Raw genomic sequence first — 25615 nt, forward strand, 5'->3', positions numbered from 1 at the left:
TTATTCTATGTAATATTTTTAAAAGTGCCTATGATAAATTTATGCGCTTTTTTAAACATATCACTTTAAATACAATACTTTTCTTTAATTATAATGATGTTAATTGTTTAATTGCTTTAATTGGTTTATTTGCTATATATGTGTAAGGTCCTGCTTTAGTTACTATGAAAAGGATCTGATGAAGCTATTTGTAGTGAAAGCGCTTATCCAAAGTTTGTTTCTGGAACAATAAATCTGTGGAGTCTTAACATTTGTGGATCGCTTGCATTTTGTGACAGGTTCATTTCTGAGACTGTTTAAGCTCGCTTCGCAACATCCCTCATATTTCTGAGTGCTTTATTTATTACTTATTGGGACAGTTGCGTTTACCAGATTCAACGGTGGTGTATTTTCCTTGTGTTATAAATAAACTGTTGTTAAGGTAAATATGAAGTATAAAGCTAAAGAGAAAAGGAAATATTTGATAAAACAAAGTATTGAAGAAGAAGCAACTGAGTTTGTTTTCATTACTTTTAGTACAGGGAGGATTTTAGGATATGGCTGGCAGGGATTTCAATAAGTGAATATTTGCAGTTCTAAAAGATGGATGATATTGCGTCTGGGTTTTATCTGCTCACGTCAAAGGAGAAAAGTGGAGAGACTGATAAAACAGTTGGTAATTGCATGGGTAATTTTTGGAAGGTTTGATCTGGGCATGTACTGTATAATAAGGGATGAGAAGAAAACATTACATAAAACATTGATTGTTATATGGTAAAGAAAGTAAATAAATTAAGTACAGAAATTGATTCATTTTCATTTTTATGTAACTATACATATATAAATTTATACACACACACACACACACATATATATATATATATATATATATATATATATAATTAATTATAGAGAAAATATAAAGAAATGTATCTGATGCAGTGTAACCATTACATGAGTATAAACTGATGTATCTGTTTTGACAGTTTTAATATAGTTCCCCGAACATTTTTGGTAAGTGCCATGGATTCTTTCATATCCAGCTGCACTACCATTTATTCAGGTAGATTTGTTTTAATGTCTTATTCAAAGTGCAACAACCTTCCTGCAATACTCTCCAGTGTCAGCATTGCAACAGTTAATGCAAGTACCTGTGTGTGGATGGAATCTCCAACCTTCTTTGTATTCCCAACATCAGGATGTGTTGCTTGCTGAGCCACTGACACTAGTTTTATTTTACATAAGCACACAAAGATGGTTAAAAAATGGACTTGTTTCTGTTAGTATTGGTTATTTAGTTAGCATAAAGGTGTTGACAGAATGTTCATAAATCTATTTCCTGCTTTTGAACACTAGCAAAGAATAAATAAATTTAAGTAACTGTTAAATAAGATTAACAGATTACTTTTGTACAGATAATGTATAAAATGAGTTGTTGCCTTCTACAGAGTTCATGACCAGAAATTTGCTATCAGATATAGAAATAAATCAAATGCAGTGTGTATGCACTCTGTTTCCTGCACAAAGTTAAGAAGTGTATTTTTCATGTAGTGGATAATTTATTGGTGGATAATACAAGTGGTGACAGTAATATCATTACTGACTGGTGCTTTTCAATACCTGCAGCCTTTCAGGCTTAAGCAAGGCCTTACATTTTAAAATTGTTCTTAGGTACAAACCTTTAAAGCGTTATATGTGGGATTTTACCCTGTAGAATACTGCAATAATATTTTTGTCTGCTTCTCCGGTGTTTTAGTTTGTAAAATGTAATGCTGATATAATCTAATTATGCACTGCTGTATCAGTTGCAGGTAATGCATATTGATGTTTTTATTAATGAGACATGATGGATTTTACCTATTGATGGTAGTTTTTAGGTCTGTGTTTTATTTTATGAAATTTATTTTTTTTGTTTTCATTTTTTTGTACTTGTTTTGCGTGGCTGAATGAAATTTTTAGCAACAATTGTTTCTTATAGTGTTTAGTCATTTTACATTTTGTGAGCTATCATAGACTTGAATCAGTCTGAAGAAGTACATTATGAGTTTAGAGTGAAAACGCTTGATTTATTTTTAATAAATTGCATTTTTTTGCCAAGAATAAGCAGTTTGTCTCAATTCCAAGATGGCTGCAAATTGAGTTAGCAGCTTAATTCTAGGTCTCCCAGTGTGAAAATAGTAACTCAGCAGAGAAAGCCAGTGGACTTGTATTTCTTGGAAAATTTCAGTAACTGGCTAGTAAGTGCCCTGTCTGGATGCCTGGAAAAAGGAAATACAGAAAACCTGAAAGAAAATCAACTACAAAATGTGAAGAAAAAACACTAACTGGAAAGAGTACTGCAGCTGTTCAGCAAAAAGTGCAAGCTCCAGACATGACTAGAGGAAAGTATAAGACAACTGCACACAGATGTGATTAAAATAAACGAAACACTGATGGAGTATATCAGTTCAAATAACAAAAGGCTGGAAAAATGAAAGAAGCTTTAAACACATATTCTGTGCTAAAATGCAAAAATCAGAGGTTGAAATGAAGAAAAAGCTAGTGAATAAAGATATGTTTAAAAATAATAGAATTAGAGGACAGAGCACTTAGGGAAAACCCAAAATTTTGTGCTGAACCAGAGAAGCTGGAAGGAATAGACTTTATTAATTCTATGAAAGCACAAATAAGTAACTGGACTGGTATTCCACAGCAGGAGTTGTTAATTGAAAGGGCACATTGTGTGCATGCTCCAAACCTGGCTATGAGAAAGCAGTCTTGACCTTTGATAGTAAAAATGCAATCCTACCAGCAGAAGGAGTTGATTCTTATAAAACTGGCAGAGGGGCAAATATCTAATAGTGGGAGACAGCAGATTGTTTGTGGAGAATGATTACTCATTGTACACCAGGCAGAAGTGTAGTACATTTATTCCACTGTTTAGGGAATGTTAAGAAGTAGGCATGAGATTCAAACTGCTGTACCCAGCTGTCTTTGAAATATTCTTTCCTGGAGGGGCAAAATCATTTTTGATGCAGTATATTCTAAGGAGGAAATACAAAAGTTTGTCTAACAAAAAGTGAGCTGTGAAACACAAGGAGATTCTTCATGTTCTTCTGGTAATAAAGACCACAGATAGATGGTGCCATTGAAACCTTTCACAGTATTTCCATGAAAAATGCTTGAGAGGAGGAAAAAAGCACAAGAGTTGACTAGAAGAACTGAGAGTTCGTTGAAAATGAAAAGAGGAGTTGGGAGATTGAGATGAACAGGAGTAAAACCATGAAATTGGAAACTGACAAATGTGGGATTACAAAGCAACAATTACATTTATGAAATATGATAGAACAAGAAAATCCAGATGTATTGGGCTTTTTTTTACTTTCTTAAACTTGTAGTGGACTCTAAAGCATATGCCCTACTTCATGTCATTAATGTTCAGAAAAAATACTTAGGAGAGAGGAAGAGGAGGGAAAAAGTTGACTTGTAAGTAAAACATTTTTTGTCTTAGTAATATTTGTATAGTGCATGATTTTCTTTGCATGCTATAAAATAAAGTTGTCTTAGTTATGTTTAGGGTAATAGAGATACTAATGTAATCAGGTGCTCCTGGTTTTTTTTTCTTTTCCTTTCTTCCTTCTCTTTCTCCTTGCTCAGTTTTAAGAAATGTAGGCACTGCAGTGTAAAAAAAAAAAAAAAAGGAAAGTCTGGTCAAAAGAGCATGACAAAAAAATCAATTTACTTTTTCTCATTCTTACACAGGAGAATGACTAGATTACGGCCCTTAGCTTGACCTAGTAACAATTTTTAAGAGACAGCAAGTAAATGAAGAACATTCAGTATTATAAAGCTTAAATAAAGCTAATATAAATAAATAATATAAATAAAGGCATGTATTTATATTCCACCTAAAACTGCGATAATGGAACTTAAGAAAATTCTGGGATAAATAATCAGCTTTTAGCAAGGAATATTATTTATTTATTATTTTTATTTTACATTTGTTGACCGGGATAGTCTGACTGGATACATGTCCATTTTTTGCAGAGGCCTGGGGAGAAAATCTTTAAACTTACGAACAGATAAAGACAAGCAAGTTACAGTATATGCACAAACATTGCATTAACATACAAGTTACAGTCTCACATTTCAAGCCTATGAAAAATACAGTTTATACTCAGAAATATATACAAATATGTTACAGTTTCTCTTATCAAACCTATAGGTGCAGCTATATACAGTGTATCTGCAGAGATGTTACAGTTTCTCTTTTCAAATCTTTTAGTGCAAGAGGTAAGTCACTGTGAATAAAAAATTGCAGGGATATGGAAGTAGATTAGGCTTTAGTCATGGTTAGACCAAGGGCATAACCAGTGAGTTTTAAAATACTGGGTTAGATTTTTTTGAACTGATTAAGAGAGGGGTTCAGAATAAGGTCAGATGGGAGCAAATTCCAGGTTTTGTCTAGAGAATTTGCAAACAATGATTCTCCAGATAGGTTGTTAGTTTTAACAGATTGAACCAAAAGTTTTGTATTGGAACAAAGTGGCCTAGTGTTTTTGTAGGGATGGATAATGTTTTTAAGGGAGGTAGTTTTTTCTGGATGGTTAATAACCTTGAATGCTACAGTAAGTTGATTATATTGAATTAGCCTGGGGAGTTCTAGCCATCCTAAGAGGCTTAGGTTTTGACAATGGTGGGTCCTGTAGGGAGTTCCTGTGCAATTTGATTGTAGCAGCTAGAGAGTTTGCTGAGCTCAGTTTTGTTCAAGTTAGTATTGGTGAGGCATAGAGTAGAGATGAAAGCAGATGGGTACAGGCAATGGCAGTCCTAGCTAGAGGGGTAAGAAAAGGTTTGATGTTAAATTGTCTTATCTCGCCTTCTATTTTTGCTGGTCGGGTTGGGTTCGGCTCCGACTCGGCCATATTCAAAAGCTCGAGAGCTGCTTACTGGCTCGAGACCCCCCTATATCCCATGATGTCTGGCACTAGATACCCAGATCTCATTTGCCACTTCTGCTGCGAGGTTGTTCTACTGGCTCAGGTCGTATAAGCTTCTTTATTATTATTGTTATTTACTGTTATTTTCCTGTAAAAATTACTGTATTTAGTGTAGAATTAGTCATTAGTTAGACTTTATTCATTGTATTTTTTTTCCTCTAAATAGCTTTCCCTTCCTAAGAAACTCATTTAAATTAGAGAGTTTCCCCTCCCCCCTTCTCTCCCTTTTCCACAGAAAGGTTCTTTCCGTTTGAGTTAGAGGTTAACCTTTCTTTTCTATCTTTTTTAAAAAAAAAAAAAAAAACACTTTTTCTCTATAACCTGTAGTGTTAGTGATAAGTTTGTTTTTCTTTGTGGTAGTAGTATTTGTAGTGGGTTGTGGTAACTGTAGGGTGTTAATATTTTTTATCGGTTACCTTAACTTTTTGTGTGAAAACTTGTCCTTGGTTTTCTTCCAAGAATGTCCAAGGATCCAAAACCATCTGGATTCAAGAAGTGTGACTCATGCTGTCAGAAGATATCTCTGACAGATGGTCACACTTCTTGTGTTTATTGTCTGGGCGCTGTGCACCTGCAGGACTCTTGCTCCGTCTGTCATGCCTTCAGTCCAAGAGTCCTGCAGGAGAGCAAAAATAAATTGATTCTTAGGGGTCTGCTTAAACCCCAAGATTCACCGTTGAAGTCTCAGCCAGTGAAATCTTCCAGGCCACCTAAACCATCGGCTCCCAGTTCAAAGCCATTGTTGGGTGAAGCCACACAATCCATTTCGGCTCTGGCTGGAACTGATGTCTCTCCCTCCCATTCAGCTCTGACACGGTCTTTGGAGCCGGCTGAGAGTCGAAAGAGATCCAAGTCTCCTTCTTTGGAGTCGATACGTTCGGCTCCAAAGTCGCCCCTGCTCCAATCGGAGCATAGTCACCGATCATCCCACTCTTCTCGGTCCTCTAGACTTTTGGACCATGATTTGGAAAGAGTGGTCAGTAGGCTCTTGAAGTCGCAGGCCCTTGCCAAAATGTTGTCCAGCCCCTCCTCATCAGGAGTCGGCTCCGTCCACAGCTATTGATATTCCTCCTCCAACTCTTCCTTTGAGCTCGGAGCCGGAGTCCATTGGGGTTGGAGTCGTGGAACCGTCGGCGCCGATACCCTCCCTTTCGGTTCCTTCGTTGGCTTCGATCCCTTCCGTGGTACCTTCCCTGGAGGGATCTGGGCGCTGAGACTCCCTCATCAGCTCCGAGGGGGCAAGTGGCATCGGACCCTTGTCCGACCCCACTCTCCCTCTCAGTGCTTCGGCACAGGTGAGCTCGGCTCCCACATCTGCCTCGGTGTGGGGAGGGCTTTTGGTTTCGTCGGAGCCTGAGCCTTCTCTGCATCCAGGCAGGGACACCTTCAAGGTGATGAGGAGTGTGCTGGCCCCTGAGTCAGTCCCACGATCGACCCCATTGGCTCCTCCCCCTAGGTTGCCTGCGTCAGCCTCTGCCCCTCTTCCAGACCCTAAGCGTGGGGATCCAGCACTCCAGGACACCCCCTTGGGTGTATCCTCCTCTTCCGAGGCCACCCCTGATCTTTCAGAGGAGCCACCTTGCAAGAGAAAATGCAAGAGGAAGCATGTTGACTTCCCCAAGTCTGTTACATCAGATACCAGCTTAGAGGAGTCGGAAGGGTCCCCAAGATCCCCCTCTGAAGATGTCTCCTTCTCAGACATCCTTGAGATGCTTAGGCAGAGGGGAAACTGGACTACCCTAAGCCCTTCCGAGGATGAGTCGGTATTCCTGGATGCGTTTGGATCCCGACCATCCACCTCGTGGGTGTCTCCGCCTTTCGACCCACTGATGTCTGTGGTGGCTCGAAAGGCATGGACGGCTCCAGACACAGTAGAACCGACCCCTAGGAGACCTGCAAAATTCATTACTGCCCCAGAGTTCAAACAGTTCTTGACCAAGGGTGTCCCCGTTGATGCCATGATGGTAGCAGCAGCCACAAAGAAGGAGTTGGCTGAAACTTCTTCATCTGTCCATCCCCCTAATAAGGAGTTCAGGACGATGGACAGATATGGGAAGCGGATGTTCTCTTCAGCGACCTTTTCCATGCGGTCCCTGAATTACCTGTGCCACTTTACAGGTCTTCAGAGGGATCTCCTGAAAGAGCTTGGAGATACCCTCCAAGATCCATCAGCTGAGGGGGCCCAGGCTAAGGCAGCCTCCCAGCTGGCAACTCTTAATTTGGTGGTAAACTCCTCCATGCGGCTCATTTCATATGCAGCCGATGGTGCGAGCAGAGCCGCAGGCACAGGCGTGACCCTAAGGAGGCACGCTTGGATGTGGCTATGTAACTTTGCAGAACCTTTCAGAGCAACTTTCACCAACACCCCCTTTGATGGTTCCTCTCTCTTTGGATCACAGGTGAAAGATACCCTTACCAGGTGTGAGCAGGAAGGCAAGACTCTCTCTGCTGTAGGAGTCCGTTTTTCCACTCCCTTCAGACCATATCCTAAGGGTCAGAAGAGTGGGAAGATGTGGTTCCAGAAATCCCAAGGAGCCTTGCCGGACACACATGGTGAGTTTCCCTCCAGGGTCAGAGGAGGGAACAATAACAGATGCCGCCCTCGTGGCAGAGGAGGTCCGCAGAACCAGGGCAGCAGAGAATCCTTCTCTGACAAGCTCTTCCAGCATCCCTGAAGGGTTGCCCGGCTGCTCACCTCTGGAGGCAGTTGGGGGAAGACAATCACTGTACCCAGGAGCCTGGCGAGCCATAACACAAGACAAATGGGCACAGTCCGTCATATCCGGAGGCTACAGAATCCCCTTCATTCGCACCCCCTTAAAGTCATACAAGTCCCTTCTAGATGTTCCACCCAATCTAAGGGACCAAGCAGTGCAAGAAGTCTCAAAACTGCTAAGAAAAAGGGCCATCCAGCAAGTCCCAGCAGACCAACAAGGATCCGGAATTTACTCAAGGTTCTTTTTGGTACCAAAAATGACAGGGGACTGGAGACCCATTTTGGATCTCAGCAGACTAAACAAGTCTGTACAAAGAACAAAATTCCGGATGGTCACGCTTCAGTCCATTTTACCCTTTTTGGGTCAGGACAATTGGATGTGCTCCATAGATCTTCAGGATGCGTACTACCACATAAAAATGCACAGATGCTTCCGAAGATTCCTCCGCTTCCAGCTGGGAGCCAGCCATTATCAGTTCAGAGCTCTGCCCTTTGGTCTCACCACAGCCCCCAGGGTGTTTACCAAATGTATGGTAGTAGTTACCGCTCATCTGAGATGGCAAGGATTCCAGGTGTTTCCATATCTCGACGACTGGCTCCTCACTGCTACCACCAGACATCACCTTCTGCGAACCAGAGACTGTACCATCGACACTTACTCCAGGCTAGGTATCACAATAAATTTCGAAAAGTCTGCATTGTGTCAATCTATCACCTTTATAGGCGCAAATTTAAATATTAAAGACATGTTAGCAGGCCTCCCACCAGACAGGGTTTCAGTGATCCGTCAGCATGTCAAGGTTTTATTAGAATGCAAAAGGATTCAAGCCAGGTTTGTCCTTCAAACGCTAGGTCTCATGGCAGCAGCTATCGTACTTGTTCCCCTAGCTCGTTTTCACATGAGGATTCTCCAGTGGCTTCTTTTCACCCAGTGGTCCTTCCAGCAACTTCCCATGTCTTACTTGATTATGATCACTCAGGCATGCAAGAAACACCTTGTGTGATGGATGGTCTCCACATCAGTGCTCCACGGCAGACCATTTGTTCTTCCCCCTCCAGTGGCTACAGTGACCACGGATGCCTCCCTGATCGGGTGGGAGGGAGGCGTTATCAGGCAGAACAGTCCAAGGCACCTGGCAACCTCACGAATATCATCTGCACATAAATGTCTTGGAGATGAGGGCCGTGCTCTTAGCGTTGCAGGCTCTTCAGGACTCTCTTCCTACCGGGACCATTGCAGTTCAAACCGACAATATGTCCGTAGTGTGGTACATCAACAAGCAGGGCGGAACCAGGTCCTACCCCCTATGTCGAGAAGCACTCAGACTCTGGCAGTGGGCGATCTCTTCCCAACGGTTTCTGATTGCAACGCACATCCCTGGGAAGTCCAACGTTATAGCAGACAGACTGAGCAGAGCAATTCTCATGCCTCACGAGTGGTCTCTGAACCAGGTGGTTGCGGACCAAATCTTCCACAGATGGGGCCAACCTTGCTGCGACCTTTTTCCAACTCCCCTCAACAATAAGTGCAGCAATTTCTTCTCCCTCCTTCCACTCCCCGGGCATCTCCCCAGAGACGCTGTAGTCCACGATTGGCCCCAGGGACTTCTTTATGCTTTTCCTCCTTTCCCCCTCATACCGAAGTTGATTCAGAAGGCTGCCATTTCGGGTTGCAAAATGATCCTCATTACTCCTTACTGGCCTCGACAAATTTGGTATCCGTTCCTGCACTCCTATCTTCTCGAACAGCGTTCGACTCTGGACCTAGTTCCAGACCTCCTGATTCATCAATCGGGTGGGCTGCACCAATCCCTGCACACTCTCCAGCTCGCAGCGTGGTTGCTCCACTTTCAACCCTAGCCAGGCTCCCAGATATTTCCCCATCTGTGAAAGAAATCCTTTTGTCATCACACAAGTCTACGACCAGAAAAACTTATGCTAGTAAGTGGAAACGTTTTTCTTCCTGGGCGGAGGCAAAAAGCATAGACCCCTTTTCAGCCCCAGTGCACTCCATTTTGGAATTTCTAGCAGAACTCTTCCATGCTGGTTCTGCTTCAGCTACAATTAGAGTCCAGTTAGCAGCAATTTCAAATTTTCACATTGGCCTGTCGGATAACAATATCATGTCCCATAAGCTGTGTAAAGCCTTTCTCAAAGGAACCACTCTGCTCAGGCCCCCAGTGAGAGAACCTCCACCACCGTGGGATTTAAATTTGATTTTAACTTCGCTAATTTTGCCCCCTTTCAAACCTGCAGCTTCTTGTTTGCTGAAGTTCTTATCTTGGAAAACCCTCTTCCTGGTAGCTGTTACTTCAGCCAGAAGAGTTTTGGAACTACAGGCTCTTTCTGTCCATCTCCCATACCTCGTGTTCCACAATGACAGGGTTGCTCTTAGGACTAATCCGTCCTTCCTTCCTAAGGTCTCTTCAGGGAGTAACTTGAATCAGTCCATAGACCTTCCTGTATTTTTCCCTAACCACTCCAACAGGGCGGAATATAAGTTGCATCAGTTAGATGTTCACAGGCAGCTTCGCTTTTATTTGCACAGAACCAAGGACATTAGAAAATCGGATCAACTTTTCCTGTCTTATGCAGTAGGTAAACAAGGTCTTCCGGTCTCCAAAGTAACCTTATCCAGGTGCTTGACTTCTATCATCACATTCATATATCAACTGAGGAATAAAGAATTGCCAGTTAAACCAAAAGGTCACTCCACCAGAGCTTTAGCTACTTCGGTGGCCTTTCAGGCTAGGTTGCCCATGGAATCTATTTGTGCTGCGGCTACATGGGCCAACCCACATACTTTCATTTTGCATTACAAGTTGGATTTGGTTTCCAGGAGCAGAGCTGACTTTGATTCCACTGTTCTGAAGAGTCTTTTCCAATGAGCCACCCAGGTTTTTAGGTGCTAGGGACGCTGTCCCAACCAGCAAGAATAGAAGGTGAGATAGACAACTTAACATAAAGAAGTTATGTACCTATCACAACGTTCCATGTTAGTTGTCTTCTTCTTACCTTCTTTCTTGCGTGCCCGCCCTCCATCCCCCTAGCCTAGTGGACCGAGAAGAGTTCTTCTTGATTTTTTACTGGCTGAGTCTTCTTTGGCTATTCCTTTCTGACTAGTAGTCTCTCCAGTAGGATTTATGCATTCTAGGATAGTATTCCTTTATTATTATGTCTGCAGTTAGACTTACCAAACGAGATCTGGGTATCTAGCGCCAGGCATCAAGGGATATAGGGGGACCTCGAGCCAGTAAGCAGCTCTCGAGCTTTTGAAGATGGCCGAGTCGGAGCCGAGGATCGGCTCCGAACCCAACCCGACCAGCAAGAAAGAAGGCGAGAAGAAGACAACTAACATGGAACGTTATGGTAGGTACATAACTTCGTTTTTTGTATAGGGAGCCAAGTTTTTTATTAACGGTTTTAATAGTTTGGTTTACGTGCATATCATATTTGAGGTTGTTGTCTATTATAACACTCAGGAGTTTGGTATACATATCTGGTGAGATTATGGCCCCATTGTTAGATGTTATAGTAAAAGAAGGTTGAGAGGATTTGCAGGTTGGGGAGAAGAGCAATATCTTTGTTTTATTAGGGTTTAATATCAGCTGTTGATTAGAGATCCAGTTTTCCACTGTATTAAAGGTTTTCTGGGTTAAACTAAGGAGATCTGTAGGGGTAGAGGCTGAGCAAATCAGGGTGGAGTCATCGGCATATTGTATACAGGTTGCATCTGGGATTGCAGTGTGGAGGTCATTGATAAAGAGGAAGAAAAGAAGGGAACCTAAAAATGGAGCCTTGAGGGACACCAGTGATAACGGGAAGAAGGGTGGAGAGTTTGTACTGCCAAAGGGCAGTCTGCTGTCTTCCACTAAGGTAAGATTGAAACCATTGTATGGCATGGTTATTTAGGGATATTTTCTTTAGGGTAAGTAAGAGTAGCTGGTGGGTTAACCATGTCGAAGACCTTGAACGATCGAGAAACAGGGCAGAAGATAGTTTGTTGTTGTTACGGTTGGAATTTATGACATTAGAAAAGGAGAGTAGGGCTGTGGTGGTACTGTGCTGTGGTCTAAATCCATGCTGGGAGTTGGCCAGAAGATTATGTTGAATAAGGTAGTGTAAGAGTGGGGACTGGAATTTTGTAACAGTGGAGATGTGTTTAGGGGGTCCCAGAAGGGAAAACATAACAAAGGAGGGTACATTTTTGAAGAAATGTATGAAAATATTTGGCATGGAAGATGTGAATTCAATACTAGAAGTTCAGAGTGAATTTACATATTATTCCCCAAGACATAAAAACTGGACTAGGCTAGACAGAATTTGCATTTCACAGGGCATGTGCATTTAATTAAAGTCTTGAAATGCACCCAGTAACTATTTCAGATTATTTGCTAATAATACCTAAAATAAAAACATAGGGTAATGACATAAAAATGAGTCACTGGCGCTTTCTCAGATATCTGTTGAAAAAAGAAGAATTTAAGGAATGGGTAGTGGAAATTGTTCAGGAGCTATTAGAGAAGACAGAAATTTCTTCTGAAAATATAGCTAAGGAGTGGGATAAAGTTAAAGTGGAGTTTAAAAATAGGGTGGAAATAAAAGAAAGGGAGATATAGTTAAGAAGTAACAAGAATTATGTAGAGGGACTGACAAATGTTAAAGTATTGCAGAGTAGGAGAGTCTTACAGAACAAGAGGAGGAGCAACTGCAGAATGCAAAACAGAAAATAAGGGATTACCTCAATAATATGCATGAGTTTAGAAAGATTGCTTAAGCAACTGTTTTTGATAATAACTCTAGAGCACAAAAAACTTTTAGCACAACAACTCAGGCAACAGAAAGTAGAAAGGGCTGTCACCAAACTTAGGGAGCCTGTAACAAGAGATCCTGTAGAGGTATTAGAAATATTTCAGAAATTCTGTGAAAGTCAATATAAAGGAGAGAAATATGGAAATCAAGAAAAGGTACAAATGGACATGGAAGAATTAGATATGTCAAGGTTAGAGGTAGATGAGGCTTAATTACTAATAATTAGGATAGGAAGAAATGAGATAAAAATGGTGATGTATAACAATCCACAGGAAAGTCCCCAGGAATAAGTGGTATTCCTGTGGAAGTTGGGAAGCTAGTAGGGAAAAAAACTGATAAAGATCTGGGATATGTTGTTCAACAGTATTTTAAGAGGAGGAGAAGTACCAACATCCTGGAAGAAAGCAGTAATAGCTGTAATGCTTAAAGAGGGTAAAGACCAATCATATCCAACTTCATGCAGGCCCATTTCAATACTAAACCACAACTATAAAGTGTTTGTCTGTAATGGCTAAAAGAATGGCAAACGTGGTACCAGAATTGATACATAAAGATCAATGTGCTTCTGTGGAGGAGAGGCAAACATTTGACAACATTAACAAAAAAATTGATGATCCAGAGAGAAGCAAATTGTAAGAAAATACCACTGTTCTTGGTGGGTCTTGATGCAGAAAAAGCAATTGACAGAGTAAGCTAGGACTTTATGATCAGGGCAATGTGATAAAATTATAAGGCTGATTAGGAGGATATTTGAGAGATCAGAGACGAAAATTTAAGTTAGTGGGTTCCTCTGTGATAATTTCTGCTTGAGTAGAGGAACCAGGCAGGGGTGTCCTCTTTCCCCTTTATTTGCATTATATTTAGAGCCATTGGCAAAGAAAATAAGTGACTCAGAAATTCACAGATATAATTCGTGTGGTAGTCAAGAAAAGCTGGCTCTATTTGTAGATGATATTATTTTATACTTGATAAAACCAGTATGCAAGAGGGGACTGGAAGTTATTGGAGAAATATGGCAAGGAACCAAGGTATTGGGAGCAGATAACTAGAGAGGGGAAAGGTAACAGAATGTGAAGATGCCAAGAATTTATTTGGACTACAAGCCAGAGATTGCCTTCATTGTCAAGGACTGATATCAGAGTATAGGCAAAGGGAAAGAAATAAGGAGCCCTAAATGAAAGACCCGCACTGGTAGAGTTTTTAGTAGAATCTAGAACAGAAGCTGATGTTAAAAAGGAATAATTAGTAGAGGATATAAAATAATGCATGATAACTATAAGAATCAATCAGAGGAGGTTAGAAATTGATGGAGAGAGACTGGATAAGCAGTTCACAAAGAAACAATGGGGGGGGGTATATGTGTGTCTCCCAAATGTACAACAAAATCTAGAAGATTTAAGATTTTAGCTTGGAAATGTTTATATAGGTGTTTTTGTACCTCAAGTAGACTCCAGATAATTTTTCCTTAGGTAGACAGCAAATGTTGGAGGTGTGATGGGGAAGATAGAAGTAATTGGGAGCATATTTTCTGGGAGTGTAATGACCTGGCAAACTTTATAGATTCCCTGCTGACTACTCTATCAGATATACTGGGGGAGCAAATTGGTATATCTAGTGAAATGATTTTTTCTGAGCTGTGGTACATAATCGGAATTGCCTAGATATAGTAAGACCTTGCTGAGTCTGATTATAGTGACTGCTGAAAAAGCAATTATTAGGAAATGGAAACCAAACTAAATCAACTATACTAGAAGTAGTGAATATAGTAAGAGGTAAAATAACTCGAACTGGGTTCTTTAGAAAAGGGTAGGAGCAAATAATATAGAAAAAAATGGAACTCTGGGAACAATACATACAGGGCAGGAATGAGGTTTAAAAGAAGACAAGATTTGAATGAGCTATGTAATATTTGACTGGCAGTGATTGAGTAAATTATAAGTGATATATAATGTTTGCAACTAAAATTATGTCAATGTTTGTTTTCATTTACATAAATGTATGATTGTTTATATCATAAGTGATAATTTAATAAAGATGTTTATTTATTAAAAGGAATATAACAGTGTTTATTTTTAGATTTTTATGAGAGTGAATTTTTTTCTGGGAAATATGTAATTTTTTTTCTTTATAAATTTATTATTATCTTACAAACATACTCTCATTAGTAATTGAAAATATTAACTACTGAAATATGAGTAAGGCATTACTGTTTGGCATATACTTCTCAGACGTACAGGCAAACACAGGAGGACCATGGCTAACCAAGTTCGTCGATGACTGCAAACTGGGAGCCATAATTGACTCTGTGGCTGACATGGACATTCTCCAAAAGGGCCTTACTGAGACGGACACCTGGTGTCAAAGTCATGGTCTCAAGCTAATTGCCAAAAAATGCATAGTCATCCCGTTTGGGAAAAACAAAATACCCATGAATTTACCACATAGATGGCAGCCCCCTTAATACAGAAGAGGTAATAAGAGATCTGAGGACCCAGGTAGATAGTAATCTCTCCTTTGACAATCATATTGCCAAAGTAGTTAGGAAATCCTTCTATGTAGCCCATCTAATTACTAAAGGGTTCGCATCTAGAAATAAAGAGGTTATAGTGCCCCTCTACTCGTCACTCATCAGACCCATCATAGAGTACAATGCCTCATTTGGGATGTACCTCACAAGACACTTCCTACAGCTGGAAAGACCATAAAAGTACCTCACCAAGAGGATTACTGGCCTCAAACATATGTCCTATGCAACCTGACTGGAAAAACTCCGGCTGTACTCAGTGGCATATCGCTTACTCAGAGGTGATCTCTGCCTGACTTACAAAGCCATGTCCAACTCAGAATTGATGGACATGCTCCACCTAAAGAAGTCTAAGTCACTGCGAGTCACTGCGAGCCACTCGCTCTAGTGAGCTAAACCTTGCCACAACAATAAATAGAACATGCTGGAGGGATAGATTCCTGTCACAGAGACTCCCTATGCTTTGGAACAAAATTTCTAACTACATTAGGCAGAGCCCCTCACTAACACTCTTCAAGAGAAACTTTGACGAGTGGATGGGTAACAGAAAATACACCCCCTGGGATCACTTCATTGGCTCTTCTTGACAGAGGCTCATTTAATTAATCAATGGGGTGGCGAAAGCTGACACATTCTGGCTAGGCTTATAAATGCCCTCGGGCAGGTAGCCTAGTACCTACCTATGAACCTAAGATTCACAAATGCAGATGTCAAATCTATAGATTCTGAGCAGAAATACTTCATATATAATTGCAAAGGATATTATCTGCATGTAAATATAGGGGTGACCCCATCACAAAATACTTGTGCTGCAAATCAGTTTATTAATTTGATATCAAATGACAAGGTAAAATAGCCGAGGTTGGATGACATTTATTAAAGAGTTAAAAGTGAGACACAGCATATGACATAAAGATGCAAACTAAAGTAATGCAAGCAATGGTGAAGCTAGGGGCATGCTAGGCTTGGATGTGAAGGGACAATGTTTGCATAGACAAGAAACAGTACAAAATGCTTCACGTGTATGTGACACATTCTCAGCAGTTCACTAGCAGTAAAAATTGGAGAACTGCTTTAAAGTACATTTTGAAATATTGCTCTCTCCCCTTTTATCTTGGCAGGTTTTTGCATTTGGTCTTAACTGTAATAATAGCCTGGGAACTGGAGACAATCAGAGTGCAATAGTGCCTAAGAAAATAGAAATTCTGTGTGGAAAAAAGATCATTTCACTTAGTTATGGAAGTGGACCACATGTCATTCTGGCTACTGCAGGTAGGGTATTTTCTGTTTTATTCCTTAAGAGATAAAAATGCTATGAAAATCCAGTCTGCATACCAATCTCTACATCTGTATGTGATCTCCATTACCTCAGAATGTACTTTTAGGTGGACATTTCGGATGTAGAATATAAAATACATTTTGAAACTGGACTTATTTGTGTGTAGATATTTAATTAGTGAATGTCAGTTCTATGTTGATCCATTGTTTTTTTAGCATATGCCATCAATTAAAAAGAAGCACTTAGCTTCACTTTTTAACACCATCATTATCCCTGCCATTTCAGTCAAACATTTGCTACCCTGTGATGTATTGATTTGCTGTTTAGGATGACTTTCTATGCCTTGCACCCACAGAGTGTTAAGTACCTGTGGCTCCACAGCAATCATGTAGTGGATAAAGCTGATAATTAGAGAATGAATGACAAAATGATTGACCTATACGTAGGCTGAAATGATAATTCCAGTGATAGACCTACCTGCTACATTTATACAATTGTCAGTCTTAATTTGATTGAGCACCAAGTGGAATATAATTGAAAGAGCAGAACAAGCAGTGCACACATGTACGTATTTCTGTGTTTTACCCTTGCCTAGTAAAAAGTACAAATCTGTAGTTCCAAATTCTGCATATGTAAAAATGTAGTGACGATTGAAAGTGCATTTTAGTTATATAAATAATATCCAAAACTTGAACTGATAAAACACCACCTTACTTTTAAGAATGTTTTTCCTAGGATTCATAAAACTTCTCATTGCTCACACTAATTGCTGAATGCAGGTTGTTCAGTAAGTGCAGTTGTGAGGGAATGCAGAGAAAGGAAAACTCATATACTGTTATGGCAGCAGTTAGAAAGTGCTCATCTGCTTATTTTCTTTTCTCTGAATTGTACCCTAGCTGTCTCAGACCTGACCCTGCTAGTGTTTAACATAGTGGCCCGTGCATCTCATTTACAAAAGGATAAAAAGGATACCCATACACTCACACACACACACACACACACACACACACACAGACATAATTTTATATATATATATATATATATATATATATATATATATGTGTGTGTGTGTGTGTGTGTGTATAAATATATATGTGTGTATGTATGTATATATATATATGGATCTACCTGACTTGATCGACAGTTCAAATGATCGACAGTTTATTTGGTCGACAGTTCATTTGATCGACAAGCAGATTTGCCCCCTTCCCCAATGTTGTGCGACCCTGGAGTTGATATATATAGTTAGGGGGGGTGGGGGCACAGCCCCCCACATTGGGGGTGGGGTGGGGTGAAGCCCCCCACCTAAAATGCTTGTCGATCAAATGAACTGTCGACCAAATAAACTGTCGACCAAGTCAGGTAGATCCATATATATATATATATATATATATATATATATATATATATATGTAGACTCTCAGTTCCTAACCCTCTTAATGTGACCAAAGACATGCACGTGCGTGTGCGCGCGCACACACACACACACACACACACACACATTTTCATTCAGCCCCTCATACATGCACACACATGCCCCAGACATACAAACTTTAACACATACCCCACCCTTACGTCTTTTCTGAACTTTTTGCAAAGCGATTGCTTGCATAGGATTGAATAGGTGACTATTGTGATTTTACACCTTTTCCTCCTTCAGTTGAGCAATTTTCTGTTGCTCAGCCAAGCAAATTGGAAGTTACCAACATTTCCGGGGAAGCACACACAGGTTTATAAGTAGGTATTAGGCTAGTTGCACTTGTGGACCTTAGTTAGAATCAAAGCATGTACCTCTTCCCTGTGAGGTAAATACCATAACCATTATGCCAACCCACAACCCTAATTAACATTATCCATTTCCCCAGACTGCTGCATTAGCACATGTTTCCACGTCCTTGTAAGCCATTGAATCCAAGGGTCGGACAGTACTTCTTCTGCAGTAGCCAGAAAAGTTCAGAGATAGAAAAAAACAGTAAAAATGTCCAAACCGATAAAGCAAGCTAAGAACAAAAATACCAAGTCCAGGAGCGGCAAATATGTGCTCAACTTTATTCAAAAACTTTTAGCACTTTTGTCTTATCCAAGGACTTCTTCAAAATATAAAACTTGGTAAAACCAATGTGTTTATAGTCTCTCCATGTCACGTGACCTAATTGCTTAATTAATTAATTTAAAAATCAAAACCATAAAATTTAAATTAACACATTAATTTAAAACACTTGAAGCCTTTTAAATCAATCTTTATCAAGCAAATCAGCACCAAATACATTGTATACATTCCATAGATACCCATAAATAATAGTAACATTTTAGCGAATACCCATGGGTGATATATAAATCCTTGAAACCTACAAATTACAAAAAGAAATAAATCATAAAAATGTAATAGGTTATGTGAGCATATAACATGTACAAATGTTTAAACAAATTAATAAACTGCCTTTAAACGTAAAATACTCTTTATAAAAATCATACTGTTCTAACCTGGGAAAACAGTGGCATTTGTTTTAGTTGCCATTTCAATTCTTTAAATTTCAAAAAGTCATTCATCAGCCCACTTCTGTGTTCCCTATCAGTGTGGTCAATGGCATAAAACCCAAATCTATGGGTGTTGCAAACACTAATGTGTTTAAACAGTTCATCCTATTTCTTAATATCATACAAATGGCAATAAATTCTTGTCCTAAAAGTTTGCATGGTTTAACCAATATAGAAATAATCACAATATTGACACTGTACCACGTACACTATGCCTGTGTTTGGAAAATATTTTTGACACAATCTGATCCCCCAAATCCACGAATAAAAAAGTGGATCCATCCAGTATGTACTTATGTTGTCTGCATTGCCCACATTTGGCCTTCTTACCATGCCCATCATTAGAGATTGTCCTTTCAATTAAAGATTTAAAACAAATATCTTTCTTATATGCTATTCTTGGCAAGGAACTAGCCAATTTAACATGTTCTTGATGGATAGAAAAAATGTGCCAGCTCCTTAGTATGGAACTTTAATGTAAAAAAAAAAAATCCATATCAAAGGAAAGGATACACACCCTGCTGTAATCACCCTGTGGCTCCTGAGAACTACCTAGTATATTATTTATTTGATACTGGCTTCCTTTAACTAATAATGGGCAAAAGTAGTCTTTTTGTCTTTTTTTTTTTCACTTCATAAAAGATATTATAAAGAAAATTGGAAGGATACCCCTGTGCTACAAACATCTGCCAAACTTTCAAACTTTTCTGATTAAACCTTTCATCACTGGAAACCATTTCTCAAGCATTGGCCCATAACCAAAGATCTTTTTTAACATATAGGATGCCAGCTCGTGAAATGTAAAAAAATAATTGGAATAGGTTGGTTTCCTGAATATAATAGATTCAGAAACCTTTTTACTACATTTTTTTTAAATAACAGTAATGTCTAAATAATTAATTTATTCATTAGAATAATTATTGGTAAACTTCAAAAAAATCCATAGTAGTTTGTAAATAAGAAAAAAAGTTATTTTAATGTATCAATAGTATTTGTCCAAAAAATCATGATATCATCCAGGAATCTCACATAGAGAGACCAACAGTCCTTGTAATCAGAGGTCAGTGCATAATTATTCTCCCAGCAGGCTAATACCAAGTTAACAAATGTGCCGGCACATGCTGTCCCCATAGCTACACTCATATTTTGTCAGAATAGCTGGCCTTCAAAGGTAATAAAATTGTTCTCCAAACTAGTTCCATTAATGCTCTAAGTGTTTTTTTTATCATAGAATGATCTATATCTGATTTGAAACATAAATATTCATAAAACCAGTCTAGACCTATGTTGTGTGTAATCACTGAAAACAAGTCCTGCATGTAACAAAAATTAGATGGTCAGAATACATTTCAGCAGATATTTTAGATAAAATATCCCAGGAATCCTTATATAAATGATGGATATTCCTCATAATATTAAGTTGCTGGTCTAAAAACCTTGCAATATTAAAAGTATTGGAAGATTTGGTGTCAGCAATGGGGCTTAGTGGGGGATCAACCAAACTTTTATGGATCTTGGGAATACCGAAAATGATAGTGGCCCAAGGATGAATAATTTGCAAATATTGAAAGTCACTTTTAGTTAACAAATCTTTGACCATTGAGTTACCCAGTAATATATCAGTTTTCTGATAAGCTATATTCATTTGATTCACGGACACCTCCTCATGGGTATCGCTATATAATAGTGCAAGCATTTTATTTACATAATCATTGGTATTCATTACGACCATGCCGCCCCCTTTGTTGGGTTTCATAAGCCTCACCTCTCTATTTTTAACAATCTGTCTCAATAATTTCCACTTGTCAAGGGTGGAGATTAGTGGTATACTTGTAGGTATTGTGAATAGTACTCCTGATGTCATGTTCACCATTTTTTTCAAAAATAGAAACAACAGAGTGTGTGGGTGGGTTGAAAACACTAGACATTTTACATATGTGTTGAGATGATAAGCCATTCAAATTATCATTTTTAAAATAAAAGCAGAAATTCAGTTTTCTAGTGAATAATCTTAAGTCCAATAAAACATCATTAACGCTCGCTTTTCTTGAGGGTTCAGCATAATACCCTTTAAGTCAGCCCATGCACTAGTAACCGTAACATTACTGTAATTGTAAATGTTAAAATAATTTTTTACATGAGTTACAGTGGTCTAATTTTCTATTATCTCTCATGTCGATGTCTGTTCCTCCCCGCCCTCTCAAATGTTCATCTCAGAATCGCTGTTGAACCACCTCTGTTCCTAATCCTGGGTTTCTAATCCCCCTAAAGACACAAAAAAATAGGCTTAGGTTGAAATCACTGGAAGCCTTCTCCTTTTACATTTCACAGTAATCCAAGGAGAGAACATTCTTCTGCTGTTCAGTCCCTTTTTGCGGTAATTACAGGTCATTGTTTTTTAATCTCGTCCTGCTAGGTTAGTACAAGCAAGAAAGTATGTCTTCTGTGTCACACTCAGCGATCAAAAGAATCTTTCACTCTCAGCCACTGTCTGCCAGGTGTGTCAAGTCACTTAAAAGCAACTCTGTTATTTTTGCCATGGATTATGAGAAGATGATGAGGGCTCTCCTGAAGGTTTACCAAGAAATGTTTTTTGCACTTCCTCTTCATATATTAGGGCTGACTGGGGTGCTTCTTTCCTATCTTTCTTATCTGTCTTTGCATCCCAGATGTTTTTAATTTAGACCAGCATTGCAGTAGTCCTTACTATTACAACTTTACCACTGATTGTCCCCAACATCTGGACTACCTTCCAGAAATCACTTTTCTTCCCATTTTACATGGCATGCATCCAGGCCCTGATACATCTGTACATGAAGTATAAAGTGGGCATCTGCCTAAGCTATATCAGATCTTTCCTGAAGTTCATTACAGACACCTTGCTTTAACTTGTATTGAGAAATGTGTCTATACAACTGTGTGGCAGCTGGCTTCAGAGCTTGCAAGACAGATAAATACCCCCACTGAGGAATTGGCTTATTGTTATCATTTATTGCCCAAAAGAGATAGATGCAGTTGTGGATAGATAGAGCCCCCATAAAGATTACCACAGTCTTTGAGCTTTCTGCTTCAGCCATGACATTCAGAACTGTGATATTTGTGAGGAATTCACACTAAAAAATTTTAGGAGTAGTTTACATACCCTGCATGACTACCATGAATGAAGGCGTCTTAAAACCTTAACTTGTTGTGTCTTAGAATCCAGAGGAACACCTTTGAGCTATGATTGTGACAGAAGCAACTTTGGCATCCAGTGCCACTAGTTATTCTAGGGGGGGGGTTCCACTCCAGTGAGGCACTTTTGCAGCCCCCAGACTGAACATTTACTATTCCGCACTACCCCTTTGAAGACAGCTATACCTGTGGAACATAGCATGTCCATCCAAACTGATACACAGGAGAGTTGCTCTGTAGGCGATCCATACAAGTCATCTGCAGAGGAGGCCTGGGTTGTTGTTTCAGAGGGGAATAGCAAGATCTCCAGGATTCTAGTTAGAGATGAGGTCAAATGCTTTAGGGTAGAGATCTGTCCTGCCTACACTGATGATATCATTTCCAGGTCAAATGTTTAATTGATAGACCCATGAAACTAAACACATCTCCCTGTCTTCCTGCCATGAGACAGGCACATAAAGTATACCGAAGGACTTTCATGCTCTTTTTCTCTGGGCTGATGCTGGCTCTGTCAGAGAGGAAGAGAAATCACTCTGCTGTCTAGGCAGACTTCCCAGAAAAGTGAGGGGAAAGAATTAGACTATGCTTCTCAGATGTCTTTCTTTGTTAGTTTTAACCTTGACATGGAGGGAACCACGTTTGAGGAGGTTTCCTTTTGCGAAACTCTCACAGGAATGAAAGACTTCTTCAAATGGGAAGGTAGAGGGGCTTCTGAGTCACAGGATTGGTAATTTAACCTGCTGGGTAAACAGAACCCCAGAGGAGTGGCTATTCCTTCAATAAACAGAGCTCAAGATAGTGGGCAGGATATCTCTGTGCTTCCCAGTCTGGGAGTCCATTAAAATGGCATGTAGGTATTTCATTTTTGTCAAAGAGGGATACAGTTGACCATGAGAAAGGATACCAAAGATGTCAGACAACCCTTTTGTGCCACAGTCCAAAAAACAGCTGATTTTCACCATCCTTTTGGATTTCTTATGAAAAGCGATTCAAGATTTTACTTCAGGCTCATTTTAGTACAAAGAAGGTAGCACATGATGGCCTATCCTTGACCTATCCAAATTCAACACCTTCCTGAAGGTACATGAATTTATGCCCATGCTTTTCTCCTGTTTCTGAAAACCCTGATGGTCACCCTAGACATTAAATATGCCTACTTCTGTGTCCCATCCACTAGGACCACAGCTGTTACCTCAGGTTGTTTGTAGAGGCTACTGCTATCTGTTTACTTTTTTGCCCTTCAGTTTAACCTCTGCATCCAGGGTCTTTACATAATACATTGCTCCAGTGATTGCCTTTTGCATAACCAAGGGAATCTATATCTTTCTGTACCTGGATGACTGCTTCATTCAGGCTCACTCACAGGTGAAGATGTGCACAACCCTGGACATGACTAGTGGAACTTTTCCACAGACTGGATTTCACTCTGCCTTCTGAAGGAGTAACCTCTCTAGGCTCTTTGATAAATACCAGCATACAGGGAACATCTCTGCCCCAAGACAAAATACAGACCCTTCAGGATTATTTCACCAACCTTACAGGGCAGAGACAAATTACAATAACAGGTTACCTCTGGACACTTTATTTCATGGCATCCACTATCATGATGATACCTCAAGCTAGACTAACTTTACAGACAGCTTTAGTGGTATCTGAGGTCTGTTTGTATCCAACATACACAGTCATTGGAAAAACTAATGTCATTTTTCCCCCGTATAAGCAAAGAATTGGAATGGTGGACCAGACAGAGCAGTTTAAGTTTGGGGATCCCTTTATTCTAGGAAAGATCTAATCAGACTGTTAAAACAGACCCCTTGGATATGGTATGGGGGCTTTCACTCAGACTCTGAAAGTACAGGTTAGTGTGGGCTGCCTTCTGAAGGAGAAAGCATATAAATGTAAAAGAGAAGTTGGCTTTGATTCAAGGCATGGAAGCTTTCAAAAAAGTCTGTAAATAGGGTACCTTACAAGCAGTGACAGACAACAGTACAGTCAACAAACAAGGAGAGTGGCAAAACCCTACACCCTCTGCAAATTAGTTGTGGCTGCATAGGATCCAGCTCTCTAGCACAAAGTGGCAGTCTATTCCCTTTCAGAACAGTACTCTGGCAGATCAGTTGAGCATATCTAAACCCAACCACACAAATGGAGATTTCACAGAGATGTCTTCCTACAAGTAGTGCATAAGTAGGTTGTACATAAAATAGCCATGTTTGCAACACCACGCAACAAGCAGTTGAAACACTTCTGCTCAGGAGCTCCTTGCAAGGAAGCTTCAACAGTGGATGTCTTCTCTGTAGACTGGACAGGCTTGTTTCTGTATGCTTTACCTCTGATCTCCTTGCATCCCAAGGTGATCCAAAAAATGAGGAGAGAAAGGGTCAGGGTAATACTGATACAACCCTTTTGGCCAATGCACAACTCGTTGTTTGTGACCATTGAAATTTCCAAAAAGATATTTCAAGTGTTGTCAGCTGTGATGGACATTCTCACTTGGTGTGACATATCCTTGATACATCCCAGCCTGATAACATTTCAGCTTACTGCTTGGTTGATTTAATTCTAGTGTGAGTCAAACACCAGTATTTATTTATAATTTAATAGTATAGTATTTTTATTTATTTAAAGGGCATGTTGAAGATTTTTAAAGATACTAAGAAACCAGTTGAAACAAAATCTTACACATTCCAGTGGATGCAGTTTTCCATCTGGTGTCAGGCAAAGCAGCAATAGTACCTCTGATGGTACAACATCTCACTGAGCTGTTTGCCTCATGCTTAGCTTATCCATTTATTAACATTCATGTTCACGTTTTGGCCATTTCAGCCTGTCTACCATATAATATGCCCTTGGCAAACAGACCAGGGAAGAAGTTTCTGAAAGGAGTTTTGCACCCCACCCTAGAAATTGAACCTTGTCCTGTAAAGGCTTACTCTAACCCCTTTTGAGTCAGATGTATCAGCCCCTATTAGTTTTTGGGTTTGGAAAGCACAACACTTTAGGTCAGTACCTTTCATGTCAAGAATGCCATCAGTGTCAGTGGAGCTTACACAAGTGCTGTGGGCATTGAGAATTTCAGTGGTCTTTGGGCTCAGTGATGGTCTTGACACTGAAATGTTCATGGTTATTGCTGATCATTACTCTGGTGGCCTTTGAACCATTGGACTTGAGATTGCAGATGTCAGGGTTTGGCTTTTATTAAATAATGAGGAAATTTGTCTGTGTGGAAGATCTAAGATTCCCTAGAGTTCAGGCACCTAATAAAAACTATACTGTGAATATCCCACCTAATAACAGAAATACTTTCTTTAAAAACTTTCCAAAGTATAAAACCACTAATGAAATGGTTGGGACTTCTTCAGATAAAAACACTCTCATTTCCATCCCCTTCTTTTTATCTGATGAAGTCCCAATGGGATGAAAAATTTGGTGATAACATTAAGCTTTTTATGTTTTTATTATTATTATTTTTGTGGTTTAATTAAAGTTTCATCTGAGATTACTTTAGTTGGCAGTTCCCTGGCTCCTGCACCTTTACAATGTCTTTAATTTGATTTGAAAAATGTTGCAAATGTCGACATAAGTTGCCTATCTCAGACGCACACTCTTTTTGC

General features: G+C 39.6%; 1 protein-coding gene across 3 annotated transcripts in view; it reads left to right on the forward strand.

Moving 5' to 3' along the window:
• Positions 1 to 25615, forward strand: part of RCBTB1 (RCC1 and BTB domain containing protein 1) — a 2478854-nt gene that overhangs the window by 536838 nt on the left and 1916401 nt on the right. For all 3 annotated transcript variants that reach the window (XM_044071068.1, XM_044071070.1, XM_044071069.1), the window contains one exon: positions 16132 to 16282. In XM_044071068.1, coding sequence (XP_043927003.1) covers positions 16132 to 16282 — 151 coding nt within the window. The remainder of the gene's footprint in view (positions 1 to 16131; positions 16283 to 25615) is intronic.

Source organism: Protopterus annectens, chromosome 5.part0 (genome assembly GCF_019279795.1).
Source record: "Protopterus annectens isolate FY-2018-M chromosome 5.part0, PAN1.0, whole genome shotgun sequence".
Lineage (NCBI taxonomy): Eukaryota > Metazoa > Chordata > Ceratodontiformes > Protopteridae > Protopterus > Protopterus annectens.